Source organism: Erpetoichthys calabaricus, chromosome 16, assembly GCF_900747795.2.
Source record: "Erpetoichthys calabaricus chromosome 16, fErpCal1.3, whole genome shotgun sequence".
Classification (NCBI taxonomy): Eukaryota; Metazoa; Chordata; class Cladistia; order Polypteriformes; family Polypteridae; genus Erpetoichthys; species Erpetoichthys calabaricus.
In genome coordinates this window covers 96745723-96766564 of record NC_041409.2, presented here as the reverse complement: position 1 = coordinate 96766564, position 20842 = coordinate 96745723, and the positions used below count along the sequence as shown (strand labels likewise).

At 42.9% G+C, this 20842-nt stretch overlaps 1 protein-coding gene across 2 annotated transcripts in view; it reads right to left on the bottom strand.

Moving 5' to 3' along the window:
- Positions 1–222: 222 nt before the first annotated feature.
- LOC114666528 (E3 ubiquitin-protein ligase TRIM39-like) overlaps positions 223–20842 on the bottom strand; it is a 31722-nt gene continuing 11102 nt past the window's right edge. The window contains exons 5-8 of one of the 2 annotated variants that reach the window (XM_028821426.2): positions 16446–16679; positions 13539–13686; positions 4842–4868; positions 223–1208 (exon numbers count right to left, since the gene is read on the bottom strand). In XM_028821426.2, the coding sequence (XP_028677259.2) occupies positions 664–1208; positions 4842–4868; positions 13539–13686; positions 16446–16679 (954 nt within the window). In that variant the 3' untranslated portion in view covers positions 223–663. The remainder of the gene's footprint in view (positions 1209–4841; positions 4869–13538; positions 13687–16445; positions 16680–20842) is intronic. The other variant, XM_051920034.1, reaches the window with a different exon arrangement.

Below are 20842 nucleotides of genomic sequence, written 5' to 3'. Positions count from 1 at the left end.
GTTTGTGATGCACCATCTGTTGGAATGACAACACAATATGTATGACTCTGTTATATGTCATTTGGTATGGTTTTTGTAAAAGCAGCATTAATAATTATGATACACCACTTGTTGGAATGACAAATGCAAGGCTTTTTATTACTGCAAATGTTAGTGATGCGCCATCTGTTGGAATGATTGAGATATAACAACCAGACAGACACAGATGCAAAGACACCCATACTTTTATTAAGGTGGATAATATTGTTGAGCTATGGAGAGTTAAGATTTGTCGCTTTAAATTTATATGGATACGTCAGTAGAATAAGATATAGTTCATCCCCATCTGTCTGAGTAAAATTAATAACTTATAATAGACAGAAATTGAAGGGTCTTGTTGTTTATTTTTTAAATATAATGTCTGCAGTTTCAAAAAGCTGATTTTGTCCTCCAGGACGACGCTCGTGGTTTTGAGATAGGACGTCCAACAAGCTCATCTAGGCGTGAAGGTCAGGTGTCCACAAACCTTTGCCCATGTTGTGTACTTTCATTTCAATATTGACTTTGTTTTTATGCCTTGTGTTTTAGTGATTGCAAGTCCTCTTTTACTATTTGTAAAGCACTTTGAGTTACACTTTTGTATGTGATCACGTTACAGCTGCTTATCAGGGAGGTGTTGTGTCTTTAATAGGAAGCATTTAGCCGGCAAATTGCCATGGGGCCTGCGTTTTTGCCATTCTGATAGGATGCGGTACCAAAGAACGGGTAGACCTTTTCAGTGAAGACATCACTAAAAGTGAAAATGTGGGATTTGCCCTCAACATTGTAAAAGGAGACTTGGCCTTGATCATAATCCAGAAAGAGGCCAATCTTTTGTGCCTTGAGACGCCGTGGCAGCGACATAGAGGGCCAAGTGAGAGCCTGAAAGTCGTTCCCGTCTTTGAGACATATCACCCAGTATCCTGCCTCGGGGCAAAGGGAGGTCCTCCTCTTCCGGTCTACAGACTCTCTGGCGACTCCCAAGTACCATTCAGTCTTGTTGCCCACTTCCACTTCCCAGTAGTGCCTGCCTGTGGCGAAGCCTTCCTTGCCCAGGACGTTGGGACCATTTTCAAATGCCATTGGCTTTTTCAGGGCTGACTGACAGTGACCGCCATTCCTCAGCACTTTGCCATCCTCAGACACAACGATCCACGGATGTGCCGTGTTGGAGTCCAACACCACATCAGCTGTAAAAGACAATTTAGGTCTGAAGTTCATCCTTGGGGTGTAACAACAGTAGTATTGAGGGAAAAACAAGCAGTGGGTGAACAAATGTAAAGCGCCGTGAAGCGAGGAGATCAGCGAGGAGAAGAGCTTTAGAGAACGAAGCAGAAGGAATTGAATTCTCAAAGAATCAAACTTGTTTGTGAGAATTTAGCCCCGGAAAGTTTATGCCCACCAAAAGACACCATCTTTGTGTCTACGGCACCAGGCTGCACCTTTGGATGAGCATCTTGTGCCAATTAGGACATTAGAACAGTCTGGACGAGAACAGGCCATTCAGCACAACAAAGCTCGCCAGTCCTATCCACTAAATTCTTCTAAAATAACATCAAGTCCAGTTTTGAAAGTCCCTAAAGTCCTACTGTCTACGACACTACTTGGTCGCATATTCCAAGTGTCTATTGTTCCCTGTGTAAAGAAAAACTTCCTAATGTTTGTGCGAGATTTCCCCTTCACAAGTTTCCAACTGTGTCCCCGTGTTCTTGATGGACTCATTTTAAAGTCACCGTCTCGGTCCACTGGACTAATTCCCTCCATAATTTTAAACACTTCAATTATGTCACCTCTTAATCTCCTCTTTCCTCATCACTCATCCCCTGTAGCCCTGAATCAGCCCAGTCGCTCTTCTCTGGACCTTCTCTAGTGCTGCTATGTCCTTTTTGTAGCCTGGAGACCAAAACTGCACACAGGACTCCAGATGAGGCCTCACCAGTGTGTTATAAAGCTTGAGCAGAACCTCCTGTGAGTTGTACTCCACACATCAAGGCGCTATATAACCTGACATTCTGTTTGCCTTCTTAATGGCTTCTGAACACTGTCTGGAAGTCGATAGCTTAGAGTCCACTACGACTCCTAAATCCTTCTTATAAGATGGACTCTCGATTTTCAGACTTCCCATTGTGTATTCAAACCTCACATTTTTACTTCCTATGTATAATACAGGGTGGCCCATGAAAGTCTGCCGCCGGATAGAGTGTATGTGAAGATGCTGAAATGGGCACAGAGATGTATTGACGCACAAGGAGATCACTTCCAGCATCTTCTGTACATGTGAATACTAAATTTGATCATTTTTTCTCTTCACCACATAATGCAGTTGTCTCAGTAGAGGCGGGCCACTTTTTCATGGGACACCCTGTACTTTACATTTACTGACATTAAACTTCATCGTCCACAAATCTGCCCAAGCCCATCTGCTGTCCAAGTCCCTCTGTGAAGATTCAATGGATTCTCGATTATCTGCCAATTCAGCTCTCTTGGTATCATCTGCAAACTTAACCAGCTTGTTACTTATATTCCTATCTAAATCATCTTCTTCTTCTTTCATCTGCTCCCGTTAGGGGTCACCACAGTGGATCATCTTTTTCCATTTCTTCCTGTCCTCGTCATCTTGCTCTGTTACACCCATCACCAGCATGTCCTCTCTCACCACAACCATGAACCTTATCTTAGGCCTTCCTCTTCTCCTCCTACCTGGCAGCTCTATCCTTAGCACCCTTCTCTCATTATACCCCTCATCTCTCCTCCGCACATGTCCAAACCAACGCAATCTTGCCTCTCTGAATTTGTCTCCAAACCTGAGCTGACCCTCTAATGTCCTCATTCCTAATCCTGTCCATCCTCATCACACCCAATGCAAATCTTAGCATCTTTAACTCTGCCACCTCCAGCTCTGTCTCCTGTGCCACCGTCACCATCCCATATAACATAGCTGGTCTCACTACCCTCCAGTAGACCTTCCCTTTCACTCTTGCTGATACCCGTCTGTCACAAATCACTCCTGACACTCTTCTCCACCCTGCCTGCACTCTCTTTTTCACTTCTCTTCCACAATCCCCATTACTCTGTACTGTTGATCCCATAAATATTAAAAATAGCAGCAGTCCCCGCGCTGACCCCTGCTGGTCACCAACCTAATGAAATTCCTCACACCATTACCCTCAGCTTCCTGCATCTGAGCCAATTCTGCACCCATCTACACACCACACCCTGGATTACCACCTCTTTTAGTTTGATGCCCACCCTCTCATGTGGTGCCTTATCAAATGCTTTCTCAAAGTCCAAATAAATAGCATCATCTGCTCCACTCTGGTCGTATCCTTTTGTTGCTTCCTCATATAATTCCAGCATGGCGGTTAAACACAACCTCCTCTTCTGATCCCATGCTGACTGTTCAGCAGATCTCCTGCTCTTGACATGTGTTCTTCAATCTTATTCTTAATAATTCCCTCCATTAATTCACCTGTGATGCACGTTAAGTTTACTGGCCTATACTTGCTTGGATCTGCTGGTCACCCTTTTTATATAATGGGATAAAATTAGCCTTCTTCTAGTTCTTTAGAACTTCCCCAGTGTGCAGCGACTTCCTAAAAAGACACATCAAGGGTTTATATCTGTACTCACTAACCTCCTTAAGAACTTGAGGATCAATCTTGCCTGGTCCTGATGATTTGTTTGATTTCATCCTACAAGGCTGGTCCACTTCTCATAGATGCCCAAGGCCCTGAATTTCTTGGATCTAACCAGGAGGTTGATTCAGAAATACATGGAAACTTGAACAAAATATAGACTGGTAACTAAAGGAAAAGTTTAAGACAAAAGCAAAGCACAGATTGTGGAACACAAGGAGACCGAGACAATGAAAGTGAGTCACATAAGGGGGCTCAAGACTAAGCAATGGATGACACAAATGCTTCCCCTTAAAGACGGGCCCAGATTACACAATACAAGTTGGTTAAGAAGAAGCTGGGGCTTAAGAATTGTAGGCATCAATAAAAGAACTTTGTAACACATCCACCATGGATCTGAATGAGAATGTAAAAGTTTATGCACTTAATGGATCAGAGGAACAACACAAAGATTTTTAGGAGGGAGAGACGTCAGAATCAAAGTCGGTGGACTCGAGTTACTACCTTAAATCCCCATCATGACCAGTTTAACGCCCACTTTACAGGTTCACGCAGTTTAGCTGCTTGCTCCTGAAATCTTTTCCTCTACTCCTTCTTGAGGTGAGGCCCATTCTTTTCCAAACATCTGACATTGTGTCTTCATCAGCCTTCCTCTTGGCTTCTTCCCTTCCACCTCCATCTTGGTGCACCTCTTCAGCTCATCATCCTCCGCCTATTCACACAGCCCATGCCCAAACTCCCTTCCTCTGTTTCTCCTATTGTCTCCACACCGTCTTCCTCTTAACTCTGCATTCGTCCTCCTCTCACCCAGTGATACTCCACTCATCCATCTGATCATTCTCATCTCTGCTCTTTCCACCTTGACTTCATGTTCAACTTTCACAGACTGTTCCCTTCAATGCCACAGAGGCTCCTTTAGAAGTCACAATGGCGGACAGCTGCAGAGATTTCCTCCGTGCTCTTCTCATCCTGACTACCACTTTTGCACCTGCACTCATTTTGTCCCTTAAGTAGAAGAACACCTGTCTACTGAACAGAATCCATAACAGAAAAGGTCAGGGAGGTCTTGTTAAGACCACTTCATGAGGGCTGTAATATTAGACATTTCTATGAGGAGCCCGTGTGCCTCTCGCAGCCTTCTCTATAGCTTCTGGGTATAAAAGTGAAAAGAAAGTCAAAGTACTGTACCTGCGTAGCGGCGCATCCTGTCGAGTTCTGAAAGAGAGCAGAGACAGCAACATTAGCAACATGGGGGTCAGTGCTGGGGCCGCTGCTGTTTTAAATATTTATAAATGATTTGGACAGGAATATAAATAACAAGCTGGTTAGAGTATATCGTCGCAGGAGTGTAAGGAGGGTTCAAGCACGGGTAAAATGCCTGCTGAAAGAAATTTCTCAGTCCAAAAGTTTGTTTTAAAATATTTAGTGAAAATTCAAAGCAAATAATCCACACGAGAATAAAGAAAAAAAAAAGGTTATTACACACGTAGAATAAAAGGCAAAAAAATGAGAAAAAATGTTATCTTCTCTAAACTTAGCTTTTCTTGTAAAACTTTAGTAGTTTCTAAACTTAAAGATTCTTTACTTCTTCTTCTTTTCTACGCTTTAAACGTACGACGCAGCACATTTAATTAAGTACAGGTAGTCCCCAGGGGCCTCATGTATAAACGGTGCGTACGCACAGAAATGTTGCGTACGAACCTTTCCACGCTCAAATAGCGATGTATAAAACCTAAACTTGGCGTAAAGCCACGCACATTTCCATGCACATTACCTTGGTGTACGCAATTTATCCGCCCGGTTTTGCAGACTGGCGGCACCCAGTGTCAAAGCAGTGCTACTGTTCCTGTATGGTTACCCTTTCTTAGATCCACATCCACGGCGGCGGCTTTATCAAATACACTGAAATTAACCGCATATCGTTCATAAATTTAATGCATCTGATTGTAATTAACCTGTAACAATATAATGGTCCACAGAATGGTCAAACTACTGTTCCTGTGTGCTCATCCTTTCTTTCTTAGCTCCACATTCCTGAAGCGGCTTTATAAATACACTGAAATTAACTGCATATTGTTTATTAGTGTAATGCATCTGATTGTAATTAACCTGCTGCAATATAATGGGCCAGGGAATGGCCATAGTATTCCAAATACCAGAACTGCTTTAGCGTTGTTACGCTCACTGCATCTTGTTCTTCTTTTTGCTGTTCCCGTTAAGGGTTGCCACTGCGGATCATCTTTTTCCATATTACTCTCACTGCACCACTCGGAGTATTTATATCACTGTATCTGAGTGTGAATCACAGCAGCAGATGATCGGAAAGAGAATTATCGGTATACAGTTTCAAGTACACACTACCTCAACCACGGCAAAAAGCGTCAAAGCCTTTCCTGTACGGACCTCGCGTTTCAGAAACAGTTTCATCCCAAGAACTATAAACGCACTCAATCACCTCACTGTAAACTTGCACTACAGTTATAATATTGCACAACCTGCGCTACTTTATAAAGCGCGTATGATGGCAATATCATTTTTAAGATGAAATGCAGCAAAATGTGTTGCTTATAGTATACAGATAAAACTTTAACTTCATTTAAATAATCTGTATTGCTAATAATTAAACATGTGAGGACACGGTGCCGCAGCGTATAGCTAGTTCAAGGATAGCTCCTGCCTTGCGCTGTATTCTTGCTGGTGCTGACGCGACACTGGAAGGATAGATGAATAGAATAATTAAACATGTACTACGAAGATATTTCAATGTTCCTTAAAAGTTTTGAAGAATCGGCGTTCTAAGCTTACAAATGGCTTAACGTCTATTACAGAGCTGATTGTGTGGCGATTGGAGAAAGAAAAGTATGGACAGGAATTGTAGGTTAGTACGTTTGAAAGAGACAGTACTTCTGTAATAAATAATTTCATCGAAGATCACACATGGCGCAGCAAGCCTCTTGCGTGAGATATGAACAATCACTGCGCCACCGTGTTCCCATGTTTAATAACATGCTTTCATTCCGATCATCATGAAAATGATATCACGTATACCTCTCAGTATTTTAATTATTCAGAGAGCTGTAATATCTCGAATGTAATGCATTCTAAGTCCTGTCGGAGAAAGAGAAAGAACGGAAGCACGTAGTGATTCACACACATAGAGCACATAGAAGATCAAACACAGAAAAAAGCATTTAACATGCTACTTGAGAAACTAGTAAAATAAACGATTTTAAGATGAAGTTTATGATGTTCTACTTTAATGGCAAAATAAACTACATGATTAAAGTGGAAATTTCGAGATTAAAGTTGACATGTCGTGCTTTTTTCCCACTGTGTGCCTATGTTTTTTGTTTGTACCCTAATACGCTTTCATATGACACTCAGACGGTGGGCTACAACTCGCCTTTTCACAGCGACTTTGATATGTGATTTCTTTTTTATTTCGGGCACTGTGCGACTTTGTGAATTTGATCTTTCGAGTTTTTCCGACACTCTGTCACTCGATCAACTTCCTTTTGTTGATTATCCCACTGTTTAAACCAACAAATAGTACGTTTTTCCTTTGCCTCTACTTGGTATTCGCTGAAATTCTTATATTTTCCCCCGTGCTTTTCCCATTGTCTTTTCACAGAAGGCTATTTATATTGATTTGCATATTCAAAGAGGCGTAATTCTGGGAGGAGTTGGGGCGGGACAGAAGGCGCGTGCACGTGCGTTACTTTTCACGCAAATCGGGATTTATGTAGTGGAAGAACGTGAAAGTATGCGTGCGCACAGATTCCTGCATCTGGATTTTTCTGTGCGTACGCACAATCCCGCTTTTGTGCTTACGCCATGTTATAGTGTGAGTTCTACGCACGGCGTTATACATGAGGCCTCAGGTTACGGACATCCGACTTACGAATGGACTGCAGCTGCGACGCATGCGCCTCAGTAACTGCCGCTCCGTCATCTTCGGCCTGGGGACGCTGCAAGCGGAGGGGGGCAATTTCGCTGCTCGCGGTGTGTAGTGTCCCTCAGGCGGCTCCTGGCGGGTCACCGGGGCCACAGCTATCACTCGTGTGCAGGACGACGGTTCGCTGCCCGCCCACTATGCCGCCGCAGCTACTACTCCTGACTGGACGCAGGCTGGATGGAGCGGAGGGGGGCGTTTCACTGCCCGCCCATCACACACGGCTGCCCCATTCGTTCTCAGTGTTGCGGCTGGTGAAGCTGCAAGCGGTGACCCGGTTGTGGCTGCACGGAGGCCATTGACATTGAGCGGGGCGGTGGGGGGTAGCATTGTAGTGTGTATCGGATGGCTGCATGTTGAATGGGGGCGGTGGTGGGCGATTCACTACCTGCCTTTGGCCGCACCGTGTTCGTTGTCGGTGGGCGGACGCTGCAGGCAGCATACTGTAGTGGAGGTGACTGCGTGGTGGGCGGGTGGTGAATCGCCCCCCCCCCCCATTCATTCTCAATAGCAAGCCTGCTTGTACAGTTACGCACATAGCAGGAAGTTATTCTCTTGTCAGTACATCAGACGTGTTGACGACGGGTGCCATCCTGCTGTGGTAGCGTGGGCAGTTCTGTGCAGAAGAGCTCATCTTAACTTTTTGTCTTCACCCTTCAACAATGTCTCTGAAACACAAATCTGATGCAAGTGCTGGTGATACAGTAAAGAAGAGAAAAACCATCAACATATAAAATAAAGTCAAAATAATAAAAAGGTCAGAGAGAGCTGACACTCCATCATTCATTGAGAAAAGCGCTATATAAATGTAATGAATTATTATTATTATTATTGGCAGAGCACTTGGCTACAGTCAGTCAACAATAGCATTTATTAAAATAATGGACCTGCTCCGACTTACATACAAATTCAACTTAAATACAAACCTACAGTCCGTATCACGTACATAACCCGCATTCTGCAGATTTTATTTTTTTCTCCAGCCGTCTGGAGTTTTTTTTTTCTGTCCCCCCCTGCCCATCGGACCTTACTCTTTTTCTATGTTAACTAATGTTGTCTTATATTAATTTCGTATTTTGTCTTTTATTTTTCTTTTCTTCATTATGTCTAGAAAAGGTCTAGAGAAGAGCAACGAGGATGATTCCAGGGCTACAGGGGATGAATTATGAGGAACGATTAAAAAGAGCTGAGCCATAAAAGAATCTTCATTAAGAGTCGACATGACTAAAGTGTTTACACTAAAAGAGAATTAGTCCAGTGGATCAAGACTGTGACTTTAAAATGAGTTCATCAAGAACACAGGGACACAGGTGGAAACTCGTTAAGGGTAAATTTCATGTAAACATTAGGAAATAGAGAACCACAGGCCTATGGAATAAGTGACCAAGTAGTGTGGTAGACAGTGGGACTTTAGGGGCCTTCAAAACCCGACTTGATGTTATTTTGAAAGAATTAAGTGGATAGAACTGGCAAATTTTGTTGGGTGGAATGTTTAGCTTGTTCTAATGTTCTAAATCAAAGACAGCCTTTTGGGTCGCGTCATATTATGTTTTAAAATGAAGAGCTTTGTATGTGGCAGACTGTCTTGTGTTTCTGTATCAAACAGAAGCACACCTTCTCAGATCAAATATATATTTGAGTTCATGAAATCCTGTGAATAAGCCATAAGCATGGGAGGTGGGGAGAAGGCGAGAGCAGAAAGACGCAGCTGAATTGCGGCTGAGGGGTCTGGTGCAGCTTGTCACCCAATCATCAATGACACTTTAGAATGTAGGCTGCCTGCAGTACATGTATTAGTCCCTTGTTTATTTATAAGAACCCTTAAAGACTTTAATTCTTTTTAATAAAACTTATAAACCATCAGTGACCCAAAGTGCATCTGCTAGTGACCTTGTGCTGTGTACCAAGAGCTTAACAAAGGCTATGATAGATCTTAATAAGACTAGGGGGCTTCGCCCCCTGCTAGCTTCGCTCGCCATCCCCCCTGCCTGCGCTAATCGGTAGCCTCTTTGCGGTTCTGCCGCTCGCGTATGGGGATGCGGACGTACAATTTAAGCAGATTTTTATTTTCATGGGAATTGTTACATAATGCATCCATGCAACTGAGAAAGCAGAAAAAACATTATTAACTGTAATGATTATAAGTATCCATCCATCCATCCATTATCCAACCTGCTATATCCTAACTACAGGGTTACGGGGGTCACATGGCGCAAGGCAGGAAGCAGACCCCGGGCAGGGCGCCATCCCACCACAGATGATTATAAGTATTTAATTCACAAATACCAATGACTGTATTTTGTATTCATCATGCGGCACAGACCTATATGATTTATTACTTCTATATGAATTTGTTCTTCATTTAGATAGAAAACAAATTAAGCTTGTGCACAGAATTATATGATTAATTTACATTCTTCTATGAGAAAATGTTGACCTCTTGATACTAACAGAACACCCTGTGATATTATAAATCAATGTCATTGTTTCTTTACTTTTGTTTCATATTATAAGAAAACATGTCACTTATGAATTAATAAATAAGGATCTATATTACTAAACGACAGTTAATTTATGCACGGCGGACGCACCGAAGCGCATGCGCACTGCGGCATGGCGCCCCAGAGTCAAACGCAGAGTCAGTAGGTGGCGCCCCAGAGTCAAACGCAGCGACTTCCCAGAGTCAGTAGGTGGCGCCCAAACAACACAACCTGTAAACTACACTTGCTCTACTCCACTGTGCCAGGAGGCTCCCACAACGCGCTTCACACACACCAGAAGCAAAGACATCACGGCTCCACAATGAAAGAGCTCAACTAACGGAAATACAAAACGAGCCCGTATGGATAAACACAATGAACAAGCGTGCCCACAACGCGCTTTTGACACAGCACAGGCAAAGGAGGCACGTAACCACATGGAGGGAGCTCAACGATTAGTAATACAAACACGAGCCCGTATGGCTACGACCTGTAAACGAGCCCGTATGCATAAAAACAATGAACGAAGGCGCCCACACAAAGAAACCGCTTTAGTTCAAACAGGGTTATTGAATTAAATGGAAACTTTACCATGCCTGCGACCTAAACCTGAGGTAAAGCGTGCACGCCAGGTTGTACAGCTGCCCGGACGCGACTGCCCACACCACCGCATATACAAACGACACAGCCATTAAAAAACAGAAACGAGACTGCATGAAGAGAAACAATAACAGAAGTGCGTTGAAATGAACTGTCCCAGGACGCACCCACCCTCCATGATATTTCATCACGCAGCGGCTTCCCACCGAGGCGCATACGTACTGCGCCATGGCGCACGTCCCAGAGTCAAACGCAGCGGCTTCCCAGAGTCAGTAGGTGGCGCCCAAACAACACAACCTGTACACTACACTTGCTCTAATCCACTGTGCCAGTAATATAGATCACATAACGGCCACAGACTCAAACGCAGTGGCTTCCCAGACTCAGTGGCTGGCACACGAACACCACAACCTGTAAACTAAACTTGCTGTGCTCCACTGTGCCAGCAGTCGGTGTCAGCAAAGGCAACGGAATCACGTCTCCACAAAACGAAACCGCTTTAGTACAGATATGCTTATTTAATTAAATGACATTTCCCCAGACGCACCCACCCTCCATGATAAGTCATCCATCCAAATATCAGATGGAACAGAAACTGATTGCCATTCTTGGATTTACGATTCTCTAGAGAATCACGGGCTTACTTGTTATTAATCTAAACAAACAAATATAATCTAATGAAGATATTAAAACTAGAAGAATGTAATCTCTTTATAACTAATGCAATGAACTATAAGTCTTGTGTGTGTATAATGATAGCTCTTTGTTTTGGTATACTGTACTCCTGTATGTCATAAATTAAGATGTAACCGTAATCTATGTATGACCTCAAAATGAACTGCTATGTTTTTTTTCTGTTCTCTCTTTGGCTAATGAACAAGTTAGGTGATAAAAGAGAGAACATTTTTGTCTTTTAAGTTAGTCTGTCTGAACCCAAATCAGTTGACTGAGCTCGGGGGGCAGTCTCGCAGTCTTTTTAACTCACCAAGAATAAAGAAATTGCTTTTTATTTTTAAATTGGTGTTTTTCCCGTTGTTTTTCGACTTCAGTGTTCACACAACGTATAACTGCCCGTGACTGAATTTCGTTTCTTTCTCTCTATTAAATAGAACGACTTTTTCGAATGTTTGGCTCTGAGATTTGTTAATTGTCTTTGCAGAAGCTCTTCTAACGGGAAATTGTCAACGTTTTAATATGAATGGTATATCAAGATCTCCTTTGTTGTGTAATGTTATCCGCAGAAAATGTACTACATTACCTTTCTTGGATACATCGTTCTTTCTACAGTAATTCGTGCATTGTAAGACCGGACGCTGTTAACGGTTGTAGATATTCTTTGGGATATTGTAACTTGTTGTGTTCATCTTCCACACGATCACCACCAACTATTTCAGCATAGTCTATTGATACGCATTTAACCAATTTGCAGTGTAACCGTTTGACATTTTTGGACGCATTTAACCAATTTGATGTGTAAACGATCGACATTTTTGCCGTTGATTCGTTTGACTTCCTCCTTTCTCGGTGCTAGGATTGCGCTTGTACTCATTTGTTATGTTGATAACCCTTTGTGATGAAATTCTTCAATACGATTTGGGCATAATATGTCTTCTTTAATTGGGAACTTGAAGTGAGGAAATCGTTAAAATGTATAAGAGCTGAGAGTGCAGGAAGTGTGTCTGACAAAAGCATTCATACGAATGAGAGTTGAGAGGACCGTGGTCTTGTTTGAAAATGTTTGAGAGGAGGGCGGGACTTGAAAAAATCTCAAAGCAAAAGTCTCGTCTCGCGGGACTTGGAAAAATCTCTCTTCCAATAAGTCTTGTCTTCAAAAAGTCTCATCGCATTGAAGGATTTGTTTATATAATAGAGAGACTTTTCAATGCTGTGGGTGTAAAACATTGTACAACACATATATCTGATGTCTAATATTATTAATTTATTGATTTTGTTCAAGTGTGTTGTTAATATTTGGGTGTTGGGGTGGAAAATACTGTAAGGCTTAGGTGTTGGCCTAATTCCATCCTTCCCTCATTTTACAAGTGGAGCGGCTTCATCGCTGTGCAAATCTGTTGGCAGCCTTGTCACCACCAATAAGTTGGGGATCGCTACACACTTGCACAACACCGATGACACGTTAGAATAAGGATAATTTAACAGTCTCTCTTGTCCTATATATCAAGACATTATAGTTTTTGCTTGGTTTTAATAAGACTTGTAAAGCACCAATCATATTAAAATGGGGCTATGAAAGATGCAATCCAACATCTAAACTACGTGTAAACACAAGTGGGACATTTAATTTTGGTTTTATTGTGTCATAATTAAAAACGTATCAACCAAGCGATTGAATGCTTTTCACTACGGCACACAATTTTCGTGTCCATTTAAAACATAATGCAAAAGCACATCACATTTTAATTCATTTCTACAGATCGCATGTCACAACTAAAAGCAAAGTGGCCGTATTGCATTTCACTTAGAGGCAGCTCCATGTGTGCTGCATTTCTATTCGAGACCATGCTTTAATCATGCCAAAACTAAATCGAATCACCAATCAGCGTCGAGAGGTGGGGCAAGAGGTGTCAACAGAAGTTGTGTTATTTGTGATGAAATGTAATGCCAATTCAGGACCCAGCAGCGGATCGTGTTGTCAGGGCAGCCCCCCGATGTCGCCTCTGGTAAATCGCAGCCCTTAGTAGACCTGATAGACTTTTAGTGAATATCCACCGCTGACCAGCAGCTCTTTGAAACGTGACCATATCCCTGTGGAGGGAGTCCCTCAATGTTCAGCTTTCTAGTTATGAACACAGAAGTGCCACCTTCACCCAAAAGGCCGGCATTTATACAAACCTCCTTCTATTACTTCATCCAACTCCATTCGCAGATGCTCTGCCATCACAGAGAACTCCTTACTGAAAACGCTCAAATGGAAGTTGGGGGCTGTGTCATCAGCTGGCAGACCTTCATCTTCAGGTGCAGCAGAAACATCAAGGGGAGGCTGTGAAAGACAATCATGGAGTCAGCAGGTCTGCACTTCATTTTGTTGCAGGCAGCGGTTAGGGATTAAAGACCACCAGCTGCCTACTCAGAAATAGAAGCTCCATAGGAAAAACAGGTGGCAGAGTTAAAGATGTTAAGATTTGCACTGGGCATGACGAGGATGGACAGGATTAGAAATGAGGACATTAGAGGGTCAACTCAGGCTGGAAGGTTTGGAGACAAAGTCAGAGAGGCGAGATTGCGTTGGTTTGGACATGACAGAGGAGAGATGCTGGGAATATTGGGAGAATGGTGCTAAGGATAGAGCTGCCAGGCAAGAGGAGAAGAGGAAGACCTAAGAGAAGGTTTATGGATGTTGTGAGAGAGGACATGCAGGTGATGGGTGTAACAGAACAAGATGACAATGACAGGAAGATATGGAAGATGATGATCCACTGTGGCAACCCCTAATGGGAGCAGCTGAAAGAAAAAGAAGATAAGCAGATCTTTTAAGAACTTATTTAAGGAGTTTGAATAGAGGTTTTTTCAGTTTTCATAAAATCAAATGTAGGACTCTTATTGATTATTAATATGTGTACAGTGTAAATAAGGATTTGGACATTTTACATAAAAATTGATTTACAGAATATCCCTCGGGGATGTTCATCCTCCATTAACCCGAACATTTATGAGTTTCATTTTGCATTCAGGTCCTGGCACACACCTACACTCACATACGGAAACTTTACAATCCCCAGTTATTTTATCCTGCATATCTTTGTGGAAACCCACCCAGGCATTGGGATAACATGCTGTCTCCACATGGACAACATCTGAGTGAGGCAATCGATCCCAGGATGCTGAACCTGTGAGGTGGTAGGGCCACCACAAAAGAAACACTGCAAAAAAACACGGCAAGGGTGAATTTCATGAAAATGTGTTTGATTCCATCTTTGCCTGAAGAAGGGGCCTGAGTTGCCTTGAAAGCTTGCATATTGTAATCTTTTTAGTTAACCAATAAAAGGGGTCATTTTGCTTGACTTCTCACTACATTCATAATGGCTAACACGGCACAACACCCTCACACTATGAAAATGTGTTAGAAAGTTTTCCTTCACACACTGAACCAGTTTATCTCTGGGTTCAGAAATGGACAAAGTGAAATGGCCGTCTCAAGAAACATGTCAGTCTGTTGTTTTTCATGTAGAGTGGAGGTTACTGCATGTGACAGATTAGACAAGAAACTGAACATTTCATACAAAGGTGCCCATTGAGAGAAGTGGGCACACTGGATATGACTAATATAGAAAATAAAGGGGGAGACCCTCACAATGGCAGCTCGAACAGCTTCAATATTCTCTGGTGTGTGGGCTGTTCGAACACCACCTGGGGAGAGTGAGATCTGGGGTTCTCGGAGGCCATGGAATGTCACCGTTGCGTGAAATGACGCGCCTTCCAAACAATCATCGAATAGCTGCCATCGACTGTCGGCCAATATGTGAAGTGGCTCCTCCTGGGGATTTCCTTTTTAAAGCTGAACCCGTTTCTTCGAAATTACGCACCCAGGTTGTAATCACATGAGCAGACGGGACACGATCATAACGTCCTAACTGGTAATGATGCCGAAATTCCTTTTGCACAGCAGTCACACTATCACCATTCCTATAAAAGGCTTTCACAGCGAATACTCGTTGCGCTGCACTCCTCTGCTCCATTATAACTAATGGCAAGGGGTTCTAAATGAGGTTGCATTGGTCACAAACAACTGTCGACATCCCAGGGTCACTAACACCTAGTTCCAAAATTTCCTGTTTCCCTGTGCCATCCTGTACAATACAATACAATACACAGAACAGAACGTAAGTAATCCTCAATACAATACAGTAGTGCAATAGTAATGTTACAAGTGCAGAGTAAAATTCAACAGTAGATGATATCACATAATAGGACTCGAGACCTTGGCCATCAAGCTGCCTCCTCCTATTGGCCATTCCACAGCTGAGTTAGTGCTGGGGCAGCCAATCTGATGAAAGGACCACCTCTACCCGACGATTCCTGCGATCCTCCATCAGAGATGACTTTTCTTTAGGCCGGCTAAACCACTTGGCAGTAGGGCAGTGGCACCAAGTGCCATATTAAATACAAGTGGCATCTCCAACAGAGAAAAGACAACTCTGAGATTCTGAGCGTAAAATGCTTTTCTAGTTGTCTTCTGCCCAATGTCCGTGTTCTTTTGCCCATTTTAACCTTTCCTTTTCATTTGCCAGTTTCACTTATGATTTATCTTTGAAACTCTGCCACTAAGGCCAGCATCCCGGGGTTGTCTTTTCTCGGTCACAGCTGCCACGAGTTCAGCAGCAATCTCCCCACCTCCTTTTTCTATTTTCTATTCTGCCATTGGGTGTCAAACACAAACACCAGGCCAACGAGGCCGTTTCTTGAAGCTACATTATTTGCATCGTCACTGGTTGTCCCCTATCGCACTCACCTGAACGCACACCTGTGACTTGAGACAAAATGAAACCTGCGTGGGCACCACTTACAGTGAATCCAGAAAGTTTTCAGTCCCCCTTCCCTCTCTGCACCCTTGTTTGTATCATAGATTTAATTTTCAATGGATAAATTGGCCACTCTTGCCCATCAGTCTACTCTCGATAACCCAAAGTAGAAACCGTGTGATCAGAAAGGTTTCTCAGTAAGCTGCTAATTCTCAGTGGGTTCTTCTCATCTATGTGACCTACTGTATGGTCTTCCTATCGCCTTTCTTGTGATAGTCACCTCCTGCTCTGCTGCACAGTCCACTTTTGAGAGAAGATTCTGCAGCCTTCTGCTCCGGTGCTCCAGCCGGGTGATGTCCTCCTCCGTCTGTCTCACGCTGGCTTTAGCCCACTGCAGTTTGCTTTTCTGCTTCTCCTTCATGAGTCGATTCATCTCCGCTTTAGTCTTCTCGATATGCTGTATCAGCCTGTCCAGTATCTTCTCGCTCTCCTCTTTCTCATTATGGGCCACCTTCTGTTGAGCAACACAACGACATGCACCACGTTATTTAGCCTTTACCCTAATTGTTCAAATTCTTTTTTACACCTTTAGGTTTTTTAGAAAGGTTGAAACTTAAGGAAAAAAAAAAAAAAAAACTCGTCCCACTTGTTCCAGTTCAGTGTCATGGTTGTCAAGGTGTATCCCAGCTGCATTAGCAGCAAGTTGGAATACACCCTGAACAAGGCAGCAGACAATCTTGTGGGCGCACACATTTAGGGGACCCACCTAACCTAACCTGTATGCCTCTGAAATTTGGAAGAATGTCTAATTCCCGACAAAAGACGTTTAGGTTTAGACTACCACAGTGTGCGCAATTTCACCCATAATGCATTGTACTTCCTGTAGTGAGATTGGTTCCATCAGTTGTGTCCTCTGGTTGGTGAGACTGCACTGGGTGGCATCATCAAAGGAGGTGACACCCAAATGACTCAGGTCAGGTCAGTTCAGGTTAGGGAGTACTGGTGCAGCGCATCACCGCACCCACCACACAACGAAACAACTGGCATCCCCCCAGGCAGACCCACCATCTGGAAATGACCCTCTATCTGCCGCAGCCAGGTGTTACATGGGCGTCCCCTTGGCCTGGTCCAGCCACTCGGGTCCTCAACAATGAGCCGGATCACCCTCAGGGAATCATACCGCAGTGCCGTAACTGACGCTCTCTCACAATGCAGGTCATGTGCCTCATTTGGGACTCCATGAGCAACACAAAGTCAAACCAGCGGTACCCAAGGATTCTCTGAAGAGACACATGAAGGAGTCCAGTCTTCATCTTAGGTCACTGGATAGCGCCAATGTCTCGCAAACAGGAAGCACAAGGACTCTAAAGACTTGGACCTTCGTCCTTTTACAGAGATATTGGGAGTGCCACACACCCCTTTCCAGTGACCTCATGACCCCCCATGCTCTCCTAGTCCATCTATTGACTTCATCGGAAGAGTCACCAGAGACATGAATGTCGCTGCTGAGGTAAGTAAACCTCTCGATGAGATCGATACTCTCTCCGCAGACAGACACACTGCTGATGGCCGTGCCCAAGAGGTCATTAAAGTCCTGGCTCTTGGTTTTTATCAGGACCCTCACAAGAACAGACACTCAGACTCCTCACTCAGTCTCTCGAGAGCCCTCATCAGAGCCTCCGTTGACTTAGTGAAGATCACAGCATCGTCAGCAAAGTCAAGATTAGTGAATCTTTCTTTACCACCAAATGACCGTATTTTTTGCAGTGTTTCGGGCTGAAATATCCATGGGGATCAATGAATCGGTCGAGTGACTAGGAGCCATTAAAAGTTTGAGATACTGCAGTGCATTAAATGACTGGGTGTCCGTGTGGTTCGTCGTTTAAACTATTGGCGTGTTCATGTGCCCTCAGAGAGATGGTAAATCCGAGTTGTCTATCTAGAAGTACTACATGAACATTTGGAATTACAACTCGGACAAAACAAAGCTACCCAAATTTAGCCAAGTTGTGACGTAATACTGACCTTCCACCTTAGTCAATCGTCATCCTGAAACCTCGTCAGCCCGAAATGCCATTTCTTTTTAGTTGACTAGGGGGCTCTGCCCCCCTGCTCGCTTCGCTCGCCCACCCCCAGGTTTGGTTAACTGGATATACAATTTAAAAGAAATTGTTATTTTCATGGGAATTGTTACATACTCTTTCTATTCTATGTTGCATTGCTTCTCCGTGATCATAAATATGCACCTGACCGAATTGTGGTTTCTTCTAAGTCAAAGTTGTTGTAGCTTTAATTGTTGCAGGACCACAAATTCTCATAGCGTATGGTCCATTATTGTGTACATCTACGTTCTGAGCATTGTATGATGCGAACGCAAACAGATTATTGTAGATTTGGATATTTTTTGCCGCTCGCGTTTGTGGATTTCACTTTCACCAAACAACAAATCTTTTGATTCTCGCGGATACGCCTCTTCATTGGGAAGAAACATACTTTTCCCTGATGGCAACACGAATTAGACTTAAACTTTAAAGCCTTACAATATCTACATACTTCTGACATATCGCCTATGTCCATATATTTGTGGCACTTGGTGCCATGGCCCAGCTGCCAAGTTGTTTTGCCTGCCTAAGGAAAAGTCATCCCAGATGGAGGATCGCAGGAATCGTGGGAGAGAGGGGTCCTTTCATCGGATTGGCTGGCCCAGCACTGTTTCAGCTGTGGAATGGCCAAATGGGGGAGGCAGCTTGAAGGATGAGGTCTCCAGGACTCTATACAAATCCAAATCTTATTATGGGATATATCATCTACTGTTAAATTCTGCTCTGTACTTCTAAAATTTATATATATATTTTTTTTTTTTATTTCTTACTATATTGAGAAATTGTTCTGTGTACTGTACTGTATTGTATTGACCCCCTTCTTTTGACACCCACTGCACGCCCAACCTACCTGGAAAGGGGTCTCTCTTTGAACTGCCTTTCCCAAAGTTTCTTCCATTTTTCTCTACTAGGTTTTTTTGGGAGTTTTTCCTTGTCTTCTTAGAGAGTCAAGGCTGGGGGGCTGTCAAGAGGCAGGGCCTGTTAAAGCCCATTGCGGCACTTCCTGTGTGATTTTGGGCTATACAAAAATAAACTGTATTGTATTGTATTGTATTTGAACTCTTTTTGCTGTTCCGTTATTTCACCGAGTAATAATTTCTGTTTGTTTTGTGCTAATTTGATCTTTACTTTCTTTTTTTTGAGACTTTCGAATTTTAGTACTTTCATAATTTCTAACCTGCTCTGCATGTGTATCACGCCAACGTTTTTGAACGTCATTATGAAATCTGTTATTTCTGAACCCGATTGGACCTACGAGGTTTTCAATTCCACTTGGTCCGAGCTGATTATTACTTTCCTTATTTTCAGAATTTGCACATAGAAAATTATTGTTCTTTTTTTCCTTCTTTTCTCTCCAACGCTTTTGGGTCTCTTTTCGACGCACTGCTCTTTTTTCTTCGCTTAGTCGTTGACGTGCCATCTAGAACGTATAAAATTTTTAAGAGCCGAGAGCGCATGAACTGTGTCTGCCAAAAGCATTCCAACAACTGAGAGGTTAGATGTCTGTGATCTTATTTTAAATTGGTTGTTCTCACGGGACGTCAAAGTGTCTTTCCGAGAAGGTCACATCTCCACCCAAGATTTTTTTTTTATATAATAGAGAGAAATGCATTTGGAGTGAAGTGATACAAATTCAGTAAGTTTATTTTGCTCTTTATTTCCACAAAAAATGCCATTTATATTGAATTGTTATTTTACTTTTGTTGTTTTGCAGATCAATTTCCAAATCAACAGCGACCTCACATTTTTCGCATTAGTCTGACTAGAAACCCACGTGAACACAACGATGTGGGAAGTTGAAATGTCATATCTTGGAGCCTCGAACAGTCCGAGAGCACATGAACGTCAACTTTCTGCTGCAGAGCTCTATTCATCAAATCATTCATGGGGGTCTTAATCCGGCCTCGCTTACCAAATTATGGTGACACCAACCCTGGTGACGCCACTGGGTCTCGTGTCAGATCACATTCAAACTTCATGCAAATCGCTCCAGGGTTTGCTCGGTACCACACTATATAAAGGGTCCAAGGGGTCTCTTATGGTTGTTTTGGTCTGTACCAGAGTGCGATTGGTGTGTTCACATCTACCTAAACGAACTGGACTCCCAAGGAAAGGGGCTAGGGATGATGCTAGGGATCTGCACTGGCAATTGGAAGGTTGCTGGTTCGAATCCCATAAATACCAATAGGGACTCTGCTCTGTTGGGCCCTTGAGCGAGGCCCTTAATCTGCAATTGCTGAGCACTTTGAGTAGTGAGAAAAGCACTATATACATGCAAAGAATTATTATTATTATTATTATCAGAGCTTGAAACAAATATGCACCAAATGAACTTGGTGTGAAAACACTTTTAGACAAGAAGCTCTTTTTTGTTTGTGTTGTATGTCATTTTATGTCCATTTTGTGTGAATGTTTTTCTTTGAGTTTCAAGTAAAAATCTGTAAGTTAAATTACTTAGAATTTCTTGTGTTATGTGTCATATTTAATAATGGAACCTTTGGTACCATCATGAAAACCGTGAAGCTACTCACCTAATATAGCCAATAAACTTTACATTCTATGTCTGGCCTTAACT